The sequence below is a fragment of the Cibotium barometz genome, chromosome 23, assembly GCF_041138505.1.
Source record: "Cibotium barometz isolate CiBa-2024 chromosome 23, ASM4113850v1, whole genome shotgun sequence".
Lineage (NCBI taxonomy): Eukaryota > Viridiplantae > Streptophyta > Polypodiopsida > Cyatheales > Cibotiaceae > Cibotium > Cibotium barometz.
Window position 1 is genome coordinate 1,203,688 of NC_141068.1, and position 14,189 is coordinate 1,217,876.

At 41.6% G+C, this 14,189-nt stretch overlaps 1 protein-coding gene across 1 annotated transcript in view; it reads right to left on the reverse strand.

The window, feature by feature from the left end:
* LOC147625525 (UDP-glucuronic acid decarboxylase 2-like) overlaps positions 1-2,079 on the reverse strand; it is a 36,707-nt gene extending 34,628 nt beyond the window's left edge. Inside the window, exons 1-3 of the mRNA XM_086817021.1 lie at positions 945-2,079; positions 426-572; positions 234-313 (exon numbers count right to left, since the gene is read on the reverse strand). Of these exons, the coding sequence (XP_086673147.1) occupies positions 234-313; positions 426-572; positions 945-1,572 (855 nt within the window). The 5' untranslated portion in view covers positions 1,573-2,079. The remainder of the gene's footprint in view (positions 1-233; positions 314-425; positions 573-944) is intronic.
* Positions 2,080-14,189: the final 12,110 nt, after the last annotated feature.

Below are 14,189 nucleotides of genomic sequence, written 5' to 3' on the forward strand. Positions count from 1 at the left end.
TCAGTAGGCCTAACAATGAGCCCAAGATGGAGAGTCTTTCTCGTGGTGAAGATGCCACAGGGTGCTAACTAGGGGTCATAATGTTAATAAAACTGTGACTTGGTATTGGGGGCTCTCCTGCTGAAAGGTAAATTTGGGGCATACAGAAAATTCTCTACTTACTCTCCGTTGCAAAATAGTGAGTACAAGCTAGTACATCGCAACAACAACAAGAGTTGAAAAGGCATGCCTACCTCGACGTTTGCACCTCTATGATAATCCATTGTGAGGGTTTCTGCTGTTCGTTTACCTTCATCATAGCAGCTTCGAACTCCTGTTACAAAAAAGAAGATTATCGGGGCAAGAAACAACAATTCAATATCCAAAAGAAAAGCATCACATGTGCTGAATTCATGATAAGTTTTTGAAGGGGTGAAAAACAATACCTATTGGGTTGACATTGCCCCAGTATGTCTCTCTTTGTGGATGCTCTAGAGGATCTCCATATACTTCGCTCGTACTGGTGAGTAAGAAGCGAGCACCGACTCTCTTTGCAAGACCAAGCATGTTCAGCGTTCCAACCACATTTGTCTTGTACTTGGAATCAAGAATGCTCAGGATTTAAAAGAAAAATCTAAGCTTACAAATAGGCCTTCAGATGCAATGATGTAAATCTAGACCATGCCCCCATCTATATATATAGAAAATGTAAAATAAATGCAGCTCTGCCTCCAGAGAGGAAGAGTTGCAATTGTGCTAACTGCCGTGCCTGGCATTCAACGAGATCTAACGCTGCCATATTTTTAGAAAAAATGGGGCTACCCTGCAAATTTATCTAGTTGTTAGCATTCTTTTTAAGCGAGTCTGCTCGCTGCGATGTTGTGGATACATTCATCTAACCAAACATACTAAAATTAGATCAATTCAGCCAACAGACATGTGCATGAAAGTAAAAAAGAAGGATATGATGGTCTTGACAGGATTGTGTTTGTAGTGGACAGGTGAAGCAGGGCATGCGAGATGGTAGATCTGGTCGACCTCGAGAAGCAGCGGCTCCACCACATCATGGCGGATGAGCTCAAATTGCGGATTGCCAAAGTGGTGCATCACGTTCTCTTTGCGCCCGGTGAAGAAGTTGTCCACTACGATCACGCTGTCCCCGCGCTTGATGAGGCGGTCGACCAGGTGGCTGCCCACGAACCCTGCGCCGCCCGTAACCAGAACACGCAGAGGCTTGCGTTTGAGGCCCAGGGGAATCTTGGCCCCGGGGCTCACTAGGGCAGAACTGGACCCGAAGCTGAGGCTTGACCTCTCTACGGACATGCGGTGGTAATTGTGGTTCTGCTGCTGCTGCTGGCGTTGTTGATGCAGCAACAAGGGAGAGTGATTCTCTGAGTGCGGGAGGAGGTTCGGATAGAGGAGGAAGAGGGTAGAGGCCAGCGCCATGCCCACCACGATGAAGAGGAGGCGCTGCTCGCGCAGCAGGTAATCCAACGCCCTGCCCATGGGCCAGGGCTTGTAGGGCTTTGGGTGGTACGCATCGCTGGGCGCTCGGCCCTCCTCCGCCCGCCGGTGGTTCAAATTCGCCAACATTTCTTACAGGCCACGAGCAAGATCGAAGTCAAGGTTGGTCCAGCAGTACAATCTTCACAGAGAAGGGCAACGAAAAAATCTCAGAGGTGAAAAAATATGAGCATCTCCCCCTCAAATTCTGGCTTGCCCAACCAGTCGATCACTGTGTCTCCCTAAATTCTGGGCTCGGCTTAAGGCGCAGCACACACTCGACTACGTGGCCTAAACACGGAATGGGATGGGAAAATAGGACCGGCTTTTGTTGTTGTTGTTGTTGTTGGGGGTCGCCTCTGCCTCCACCTCTGACCATTGAACCAATCGATCGACCAGCCAGCCAACCTACCAAAGCGGTTGCCGAAAAAGAAAATGTGACCTACCCACCCCCGCACGATACCTAGTCTTTCTCTTCTTCCGCCACATGGAAGAGAGAGGAGGCCTACTTGCTCTTCTTCCTCCTCCTCCTCCTGTTGTGACCTCGGTACGCAAGTGCGACCTGTTCCACGGAGAGACTCGTGCAAGAAACTGTTGTGCTTTGGGAACAGTAGCGGGTGTTGCTTTTGAGTAGGGGAGAACGTGCCACTGACTTTGAAACTTGCTTCCTTTCACATTCTCCAATTACAACCTATCCCTTTTTTATATCTGTACTAGTATTGAACCAGCCCATTGCTTCCTTTCACATTCTCCAATTACAACCTATCCCTTTTTTATATCTATACTAGTATTGAACCAGCCCATTGCTGCAAGCAGACCAAGGTTCCAGAAAAGAACTATTCTCTCTCTACAACCATCTCTCTCTCTCTCTCTTTTACACACACACACATGCACATGCACACCCTCTCTATGTCACGTACACACTCTCAAATGTTGAAACTCTCTCTCTCTCTCTCATATGCACACACATATACACACCTGCTCTCTCTCTCTCTCTCTCTCACACACACACACACACTCTCTCTCTCTCTCTCTCTCTCTCTCTCGCTCACACACACATGCGCACACTCCCTCTCTCTTCTTACACTCTCCCACACATAGAAGCGCTCTCTCTCTCTCATACACACACACACTCTCTCTCTCTCTCTCACGCACACATACACATATGTAAATATATAGTATCAACAATATTACGTTTTAGATACATATACCTATACATAGACACATATACTTATACATATATACATGTATTTAAAAATATAAATACAAACATCAACCTAATTTAATTAATTTTGATTAAATTTTAATGTGCGGAGATGGGTGATAAGCTGTGGTCACTTTTAAATATATAGATAGATATATCATACACACATCGAAACACACACACACACACACACACACACATATATATGTATATACATATACATACATACATACATATGTATGTATGCATGTATGTAAATAAAAACACACACATGTATACACATATATACATAAATGTTTTTATTTAATTTATATTTATGTTTATATTTTATTAAAAGCTACTTTTTATTCTCTCTCTCTCTCTCTCTCTCTCTCTCTCTCTCTCTCTTTTCACCCTTACATCTCTCTCTCTCTCTCTCTCTCACACACACACACATATACACACCGCACATATACTAATGCAAACGCACACTCTCTCCTCCCGCACAAACTATCTCCTACATAGAAATTCTCTCTCTCTCTCTCTCTCTCTCTCTCTCTCTCTCTCTCTCTCTCACACACACACACACACATACGCGCGCTTAAATAGATATTTTTAATTAATTGAATTTTAGATTAAATTTTGATGGTAGGGTTGAGTGGTGAGGTGTGCTCACTCTCAAATAAATGCATCTTACATGTAATGTCTCTCTCTCTCTGTCTCTCTCTCTCTCTCTCTCTCTCTCTCTCTCTCACACACACACACACACATGCACATGCACACCCTCTTTCTCTCATATACACATGCACACACTCTGAAATGTCGAAACTCTCTCTCTCTCTCTCTCTCTCTCTCTCTCTCTCTCTCACACACACACACACATGCACATGTACTAATGCAAACACACACTCTTTCCCCCCACACACTCTCACACATAGACTTCCATGTCTCTGTCTCTCTTTGTGTTTCTCTCTCTCTCTCTCTCTCTCTCTCTCTCTCTCTCTCTCTCCTCCACTCACACACACCACACACACACACACACACGCTATCTCTCTTCTCACACACACTCTCCCACATATAGAAACTCTCTCTCTCTCTCTCTCTCTCTCTCTCTCTCTCTCTCTCTCTTACATACATTCATGCACACACACAAACATACTTCTTTCTCATGCACACGTGCACAAAAACACACACTCTCTCTATCTCTCTCACACGCCCCCACATCTCAATATATATTATCTATAATATTATGTTTTATTATATTTAGAGACGTATACCTATATATACATGTGTATTTATAAAATAAATAAATACATACACATATTTTCAATTAATATTAAATGTTAATAAGTGGGAATGCATGACGAGGTGTGTTCACTCTTAAATAAGTATACAATGTCTTTTGTCTTCTCTTTTGCATACATATGTGTGTGATTGTGTGTGCACATACACACGTATGTGTGATTGTGTATTATCTTCATACGTGCATGTGTCGTGCAAGTGTCTTGATTGTGTGTATGTGTTAGTGTTGTGTATTTGTTGTGTGTGTGTGTGTGTACATGGTGTGTATGTTTTTATTTATGTGTATCCATAGCGAGTGTCTACATGTACGTGTGTGAGCATGTGAATATACTCGTGTGTACATCATGTGTATCACGTGCAGGTGCATGTGTGTCACGTGCAGGTGCAGGTGCATGTGTGTGAGTGTGTGCATGTCCATGTGTGTGTACATGTACTTGTGCATGTGAGTGTATTTATGTGCTTGTGTGCATGTATACACATGTGTGTATATGCAAGCTTGACTTCTCTTCTCCTTTCTCCTTTTCAAAAATTCTCCCTCTCCTTTCTCCACGTAAAGGGGTGAGGACTCTTCCTTTATCTTGTAATAGATGTGAATATACTCGTGTGTACATCATGTGTGTGCACGTGCAGGTGCATATGTGTGTGTGAGTGTGTGCATGTCCATGTGTGTGCACATGTACTTGTGCATGTGAGTGTATTTATGTGCTTGTGTACATGTATACACATGTGTGTATATGCAAGCTTGACTTCTCTTCTCCTTTCTCCTTTTCAAAAATTCTTCCTCTCCTTTCTCCACATAAAGGAGTGAGGACTCTTCTTTATCTTGTAATAGATATAACCATTCCCTTTTTTTTCCTCTATTGAATAGAAATAATCCCATTCTTAAACTATACACAATGAAGTTGCCCACGGCTCGCACTAAATTCTAAGCAAGCACTTTTTGCAACCCATTGAATACAGCATTGTTACACTAAGGAGATACTTCATGTTCTTTTAACATCACAAGTCTGTTGGATCTATAGACGATAGACATCCATAATGTATTCCATACAAATGTAAGAGAGCTTACACACCACCCTCACGCCCGCCCTTCTGCATGAGGGATAGGCGGGTATGCTTTACACAATGAGGGACAGGCAAGAGATCATTTAAGAATAAATCTGTAATGGGTCCCACCCATAACAATGAGTTCATGGTAGCCTATTGGTTGAATATTTCTCTTTCAAGCGTGAGGCCATGAAGTTGTCCATGTCTTCCCTCGCCCGTGTTACCCAACTTTGGGCAAGCGGTATGTAAACTCCCTAAGTTTTGCAAAACATGAGCAGTATACAGAATCCAGTGTTTCATGCGCGGACCAAACACATAGAGGTCCATTATCACTTTGTCAGAGAGAAAGTGCTGGATGGTACAGCCGATCTACAGTTTAGTATGTGAAGACTGAAGAGTAGGTGGCAGACATCTTTACAAAGCCACTAAGCAGAGAGAAGTTTGAGTACTTCCGTACTATGTTGGGAGTACGTGGGATGAGCTTGAGGGGGAGTGTTGAGAGCTTTGATAGCCCAAGCTCATCTACATCTTCATCTATGGCAGTACATCATGAGCTTGAGAGGGGCTGTTGAGATTCAAGCTCGATGTCAGTGTGTGCCAGCTGTGCTATGTGCTGGCATGTTAGGTAAGAACATGTGTGAGACATAAATGACCGCGTCCAGCTGGTCATAGTGTGTGGACATTAGCTAGGGTTAGATGTGTGTGGACACAACTCATAGTGTGTTGTGTGTATTATGGATTATGGCTTTATGCATTGTGTGAGAAGGGAGATGGCTTCCCTCTATGGTTAGGGTTTGCAATATACATTAGGGTTTGCTCCTGTGTGTGTCTCCTCTCCCTCTACCTATTTTTCAACACTTCTTCCACATTCTTGCTCAAGAGAGAGGCTAGTATGGTAGCGAGGTTGAGTGGAGCACTCTATTGCTTTACTTTTTTGTTGGATTCCCCTATCCGATCTAGAGCTTGGTGGAGTGACAATGTTCAAGAATGCAATCAAGGACATTAGTTTTTGGCTAATGCAAGGTCCCAAATCATTTGTGTATATAATAAAGAGTCATTGGCTGGAAGAATAAAGTAGCCTATGTAAGTGAAATTTGGCTAATATAATTTGCTATATTTTTGTATTTTATGTGTTGGAAATGTGCTTATGATTGTGAGGATCCATTTGATCTAGTGAGTATGGCCAAAAGACTTGGGCATAGGAACATCCTCTGACATGTGCATAAGCATTAAAAGTTTGATTAAAAGGGGATTATGTAAATGCATGAGTCCAACTAAAGAGCCTCCATTTTGAGTGGTGAGGAATCTAGATGCTTAATAAGTGTTGGATGGCTTACTAGGTTGGCAAGAACCAATTTAGTCCATCACATGGAGGGTTCCCTTTATGGTAAATGGGGGGGTTGCTTGATGTTTGAGAATTCTTACTAGAAAATTTTGTGATTTTACTACAAAAAAGTGAGGGGGTAGAGATAGGACAACTAGGCTTTGATAATTTCAAGTTCCAACACCCCAAAGGAGCCCAAGCTCCTCGCCCAAAAGCTCATCGCTCAAGGAAAGCAAGGAGGTGCAAGCTCCACAGGCCTCAAGCACAATAACACCATCAGTAAAAGGTATCACGATCATGGAGGAGAGACACATTTAATTCTCTCTTTCAAGTCTTGAAGCCTTAAGGAGTCTACTTCTTCATTATAGAGTGTGAGCACGAAGTGGGTTTCTCTAAGCAGGCTTTTTTCACAACCAATCTCTCTCTATACCCTTGTCTTCTCTCTCTTCTCCCATCCTTCCTACTCCCATCTCAACCTAGCCCACCTCCTCCCTCCTCCTCCCTACTCCCACCTCAGTTCAACCTAGCCAAGCCCATCCCACCTCCTCCCCCCTCCTCCCATTGCAACCAACTCGATCTCCCTCTCTCTCTTTCCCTCTCTGTCTCTATCCCTCTCTCTCTCATTGCCACCATACTCTCTCTCTCTCTCTCTCTCTCTCTCCATGCCCTCCCTCCCACTACCCCCCTCTCTCTTTCTCCCTCTCTCCACCTCTCTATGTTCATTTCTTGCTTTCTCACACCTCCTCCCTCCTTCTCCCCATTTATAACCCATTGCAACCAACTCCTTCTCCCTCATACACACACCCACCCTCTTAGGATGTTTTTTACGTATATCTCTCTCTACTCCAAAGAACGGTCATTCCTATGACCAATTCTATATTCAAATGATGCTTCTCATGGAGCAATCCCTAATTCTAAAATCAAACTCTATACTAGTCAAGCTAGGGGCCAAAGAAATGGTTTTTTTATGCTTTAATGTTACATAAATTATGGTAAACTTAGGAATTAAGTCCATAAATTGGACATTGGTCCAAATGATAGTTACTCTATCATAATCCTATTACTAAGTCTTATTCTTTTAGAAAATATTAAAAATTATTAGTAATAGTAGCGGAGCTATGGCAAAAATTTTAAAAATTAATACATAAATCATTTTTATGCATAATGTGAAAAGAGGACTTCCTACCATATTCTAGGATTGGTCATCCTATGATAAATGAATAATTCTCATCATATCCATGGAAAATTAATTTTTAATATTTATGCATAAATAGTTAATTAGAGAAAAAGATAAATTTTTAGTAATTTCATTTTTATGATAAAAGAGAAATTCCCATGATAATGGAGATCCATGTATTCCAATGGAGAAAGAGAAAATTTGGAATACTAAAATAATGGATATTTTATTTAAAATTAAAGAAGAATTTTAATAAAATTATTTTTATGCATAAAAAAATTAAATGATGAAAGTTCCATCATAATTGGAATTCAATCATTTAAATGGAAAAAGTGGAATTCTTGTCATATTTGGATTAATGGACATTTTCATTCAATTTTAAGAGAAATTTTAGTTAAATTTATTTTTATGCATAGAAAAAATTTAAATGATAAAAGAGGAATTCCCATCATATTTGAAATTCAATCATTTAAATGGAAAAAGTGGAATTCTTGTCATATTAGGATTAATGGATATTTTTTATGTAATTTTTAAGAGAAATTTTAGTTAAAATTATTTTATGCATGAATAAATTTAAATGATGAAAGAGGAATTCCAATCATATTTGGAATTCAATCATTTAAATGGAAAAAGAAGAATTCTTGGTATATTGGAATATTGAATATTTTTATTTAATTTAAAGAGAAATTTTAGATAGATTTAAGTTATGATAAAAGAGGAATTCCCATGACATTTGGATTGCACTCATTAAATGAGAAAAAGAGGAATTTTAAGCTTATTTAAAAATAGATATTGGTATTAGAACTAAACCGAATGATTAGACTTCGAGAGGGATGGACAGTAAACCTACTTGTCCATCTCTCGATCTGAATCAAGCAAAAAACTTCGTGAGACCAATTCCAGTTCCTAAGTACAAAGAATAGACCATCGTTGAATTAAACTAGTTTTCCTTTAACCAAAATCACCAAGAATCTAGTTAGACAATCAGTCAAATGATGGGTAGATTACCCTGATGAGAGATCAAGGATTCTCATTATGAAATTGGGAAATTAAGAAAAAAGGAGTTTTTGTGGAACCAATCTCAAACTGGGAATTTTACTTGCATAGAATCTTTGTTTTCATTTAAAGCACTGTTTTACGCCAGAATGCTAGAGAAAGAATTTGGCATGTGTTTTACTAAGAGAAGGTTCGTTGTTTGCAACAGCTGGTGGGGGGAGTCGTCGAGGGACGTCGCTTGCGTGGCAAAGCCTGCCGAGGTCTTGACCAGCCTCAATACAGTTAAAATGGTGCGCTTCCGGTGGTACGATGGGGGCGAGGACTGATGAAGTGGTCCCTGAGTGAAGTGCTAGGACACCTAAGGAGGATCCTAGAGGGTTCTGACCAGGTGATGCATGGGCTCGCGGTTGCCATGCGTGGGTCGAGGAAGATTCGGATGGACTAAAAGGAAAGATTTTTGTGAATCAAATTTTGATATTGGATCTCGTTGGTTGGCCAGCTAGTCTTCAACGGAGAGTCGACAGGACACATTTTGTAATACAATGGACTCAAAATTTTGGAGGATAATGATCAGTAATATTATGATTTCTATTGAAGGATTGTTTTAAAGCCAGCCGAATTTGTTTTAAAGCTAGCCGAATCTGTTATAAAGCCAGCCGAATCTGTTATAAATGGCAATTTTATATTGGGTGTGTACGTGGTATGCCTACCTTAATTTTTGCATGAATCGTTGGTTAGGGGGCCTGGGAACTCTTTTCCTCGGTATACCCGAGCAAAACACAACCAGATCTTTATAAAGGAATTCCACCAATACAGTGGTCGGCGGGTGGTTGGCTAACCCATGGGCCGGTTGGGCTAAATTGGAGGATTCCTGTGAAATAATTAAGATGCAATTAGTTACGTTAGCTAGATTAAGTCCTGAGAAGACCTTGTTCTGTGGGAGGAGATCAGCGGGGCGGCTGTGCCTTGTTAGAGGAGGAAAAAAGCAATGATTCCATGGACCAAGTGTAAGTCTCTTCTTGATCTGACCATGTGACTTCAGGTTCGGTTAGATCAGTTTAACTAGCAAAGACTTTGACTCGTTAGAGTAATTCCCCTGTTAGAAGATTTTCCCATGGTGGAATCGCCCATGTCTTCCGAGCGAGGTGAGTTTTTCTGGGCTCGGTTTCGGAGGAACCGCTCGGGCTAGTCTCTTGTCCAAACATCCGCGGGCGAGGCCCCGAGTGTGGATCCTCACCCCGCGTAGGAGGCCGACGCTGCTTCCGCCGTCGGAACCCCGGAGGGGGGTCTCACAGCTCTTGCATCTCAACATGGCTTCTCGGATCATTGCCAAAATGTGAGAAAGGAAACATATTTTCCCCTCAAGACCTAAAATGTCACAACCCCTACACATTGTGTCCAGATTAGCTTGTTTTCCTCATAAAAATGGATCTCGAAATGGAGCTCTTAATTAGGATATAGCATAAGAAATGTTTACGGGGTGACGGTGGCCCTCTCCTTGAAGATGATAGGAGCTTGATTTTAGCAGTGTGGTAGCGCTTCTTTTGGTGTTGCTTAGCATACCCTTCTTCATCCATGACACCTTGCATGTCTCCTCAAGGCAGCTATATTACGTTGATGACCCATACGACTACAATAGGACAAGTCATGGGTAGCAAGGGGTAGTAGGGTGACTGATGATCTCAACCATAGCAAGGCAGGACATTTAGAAGTGATATGTCCCGTTTGTTTACACTTGTTACATTTTATTTTGTTGGGATATTTGATCCAACAATTATTTGCCAAATGACCCACCTTTTTGCAATGGGCACATCTTACTTTGACCACTTGATGTGACAAAGCTTGTTCGATATTCGATGAAGTGGTTGCATTTGAAGATTCAGCTCCTCGCTTTGGCCTCCTTTCTTCATCAAGACAAGATAGAATGACTCCTTCGAGGGTGGGATTAGGTATGTTCTTCAGGGTGGTGACTAAGGTGGGGTACACCTTCTTGACTGCTTTTAGCAAAACAGCCACTGCATCATCTTCATCTATTCTCGCATTCACTGATGCAAGTTGAGCCATAAGACCCTTCTATTGATATATATATAGGTAGTGATGTGTGTGAACACACTTAGGATTGCCAGGGCACTTTTTCCCTCTTTAGGAGGTTTTTTCCCCCGGCTTATATATACGCCCATTATTCTAGGGCTAACTTATCTTTTGTACATTGACACAATCTAATAAATTGTGTGTTGTGTGCATTCTTGCTTTTTCTTCTCCAAGCTTTGTGTGCTTTCCTGCAACCCTAATTCCAACAATTGGTATCAGAGCAGGCATCGGCTCCCAGGGCTACGCCGTCGCCGGCACCCTCCGACTCACGTTCTCTGATTGAGGTGAGCTTTCACGAGCGCTTGCAGGTCTCAGAAATCGCATCTGAGGTCGTTTCAGGCTCCGTTTTTGCGTTGCAAGTTCTGCATAGGTGTTTTCATCATTTTTTGCAGAAATTTTGACAGTGCAAAAATTTCGATAGTGCAGAAATTTTGATAGTGCAGTTTTTTACAAAACAGGCATACATATTCTATTGTGGACCGTGCTACATAGCACGAGTTGTTCTCTATTCAGTCTCTGCTTCATTACAGGTAGCTTTTGCATCAGTTTTGGTCAGTGGCCATGGCTGATAACAGCAATGATGTATTTCGCATGTTGTCTGCTGATGATGACAAATTGGATGGAGACAACAACTACCCACTTTGGGCATACATGATGCAGCATGTTTTGGTTGTAAAAGGAGTGTGGAACATTGTGCACGGTATGGATGTACATCCAGGTTCTGTGGATGTAGGATCTGTTGAGGATGTTGCAGGTTCCAACAGCTCTACTGTTTGCTACTGTTTTACCCACTGTTGAACAAGCTCATTGGGATGGTAAAGATACGCAGACTCATGCCTTGATTGCACTTTCTGTCAAACGTAACATCACCCCACATATTCGTTCAGCTAAAATAGCAAAACAGGCTTGGGATATTCTAGCTGGTTTGTATGCAGGTCGTAAAAACGAGGCAAAAATCTCTTACCTACGTAAAGAGCTAGAATCGAAGATTATGCAGGAAGATGATGACATAAATGTTTTTCTTGTTGAGATTAAAGATCTCAAGGAACAGTTGATTTCTACAGGTGAGATTATTCCTGATCATCCTCTTGTGCAAACTGTTCTTGATGCTTTACCTAAGTCATATCAGACTTTTGCTTCCACGTGGAGACTTGTTACTGAGGACAGACCTGATGTTGTCAAGTATGATACTTTAGTCAACAAGCTCTTGCAAGAAGCATAGTCCAGGCAAAACAGGGCTAGGCAGCGTGCAGTTGATCAGGCATTTGTTGCTGCCCACAGCAGAGAAGAAGTGGTAAGGCAGCCCCTTCCACTGTTTCTTCTCCTACTAGTAGGTCTGCAACTTCTTCTCCTTCCATAGGTAGCAACAATAGGTTTGAGAAGGCTCTTGATAAAGGCAAGAAAAAAATGAGGTTCAACTATTGTAAGGCAACTGATCATGTCATTAAGAATTGCCCTAAGCTAAAGGCTAAAGAGGCAAAGAAGAAAGAGTCAAATGCAGCCACAATAGTGGATGCTTCTACAAATGCAGATTCTGTAAATGTTGTGCAGGATACAGAATGGGTGTTTAGCGTGTATTTCCAGTATGACCCATTTGTACATGATGCATGTTTGGCAGTTTCTGTTGACTCTGATGTTTGGTATTTTGACAGTGGTGCTATAAAACACATTACCTCGCATCGTGATATGTTCACTTGTCTTGAGGCTGTCCCTGATAGGAATACTGTCACATGTGCCAATAATGCTTCTTACCCAATGAAGGGCATTGGTAAAATTATGCTTAATGCTACAAATGGTAGCGCTTTCATACTTTCAGATGCTTTGTATGTGCCAGGGATAAAGAAGAATCTATTGTCTGTCTCTGCGCTTGCTAGACTTGGACTTGTAGTCAAATTTATGGATGACAGATGTACTATTCATGATTTGACTTCTGGTGATACGATTATTGTATCTGGCACCTTGTTTCATGGGCTATATAGGCTCAATTCTTATATGACAAGTGTATGGAAGATTCAGCAAATGCAGTTTTTGATGAAAAGGCAGTTTCAAATGCAAAAGTATGGCATGCTCGTTTTGGTCATCTGAACTTTGTTAGTTTGCTGCGTTTGTAGAAATTTGATATGGTTGCTTTATTGCCCCCTCTTAAGGCACCATTGAAACATGTTTGTGAAGGCTGTATTTTGGGCAAAATGCAGCGTTTTGCATTTCCAAAGGATGATCCTGTGTGGGCCACTCGCAAATTACAACTAGTACATAGTGATGTATGTGGGCGTACGTAAACTCCGTCATTTGGTACACTTGTACTTCGTGACTTTCATTGATGATTACTCAAGGCATGCATGGGTATATCCACTGAAGGCAAAGTCCGAAGTGTTTTTGTGCTTCAAACAGTTTATGCTTATGGTTGAAAATGTATCCAATTGTACTGTGGGCACCCTCCGTTCTGATCGAGGGGGGGAGTACATGTCTAAAGAGTTTGATGCATTTCTGGCTAGTCGTGGGATAAAACACCAATGTATAGTGCCGTATACCCCTCAGCAAAATGGTGTTGCTGAGAGAAAAAATAGGTCACTTATGGAGATGGCACGATGTATGGTCAAGAGCCAAGCTTTGCCACATGCGTTTTGGCTTGAGGCTGTCATGTGTGCTGCATATGTACTCAATAGGTGTCCCACTAAGGCCTTGCCACATGCGTTTTGGCTTGAGGCTGTCATGTGTGCTGCATATGTACTCAATAGGTGTCCCACTAAGGCCTTGCAGTCTATTACTCCATACAAAGCTTGGCATGGTAGGAAGCCTTCTATTGGTCACTTGCGTGTCTTTGGTTGCTTGGCCTATGCTTTAGTGCCTGTGCAACAACGTAGAAAATTGGATGATATGGCTGTCAAATGCATTTTTGTTGGTTACAGTGCTGAGAGCAAGGGTTATAGATTGTATCATCCGTAGTCAAAGCATATCTTGATTAGTCGAGATGTTGTTTTTGTGGAAGATGCTGTGCAGCCTTTGTTATCATGTACCAAAGAGACAGGTGTGAGCTCACGGGATGTATTTGATACGTTGTTGCCTCTATTTACAGGTGGGAATTCAAATGTAAGTCCTAATGAGGCAAATACTCAGCCTATGCAGATTTCAAACGACATCATAGATCAGCCTATTTCTGATGCAGATTTACAAGATGTAATTCATGAGAGGATAGGGCTGAAAATGAGCAGGCTAGAGGTATGCCTAAATGGCTGGTGCAAACCTTGCGTGATAGTAAAATTGATACACCTATATCTAGTCGTACTCGTTCAGGTTTTCAGCATGCCTCTTATGCATCAGATTGTTATGCTTTGGCTGTGTCTAGTATGTGTGAAGAGGAAGAACCTCTTTCATTTGATGAGGCACAAAAATTAGAAAATTGGTTGGCTGTAATGCAAAGTGAATATGATGCTATAATGAAGAATGGTACATGGTCTTTGTGTGATTTGCCTATTGGTAAAAAGGCCATTGGATGTAAGTGGGTTTTTAAGTTGAAACGAAAGCCAGATGTGGCAGTGTTGAAACAAAAGCCAAATGGCAGTGTTGATCGCTATAAAGCTAGACTT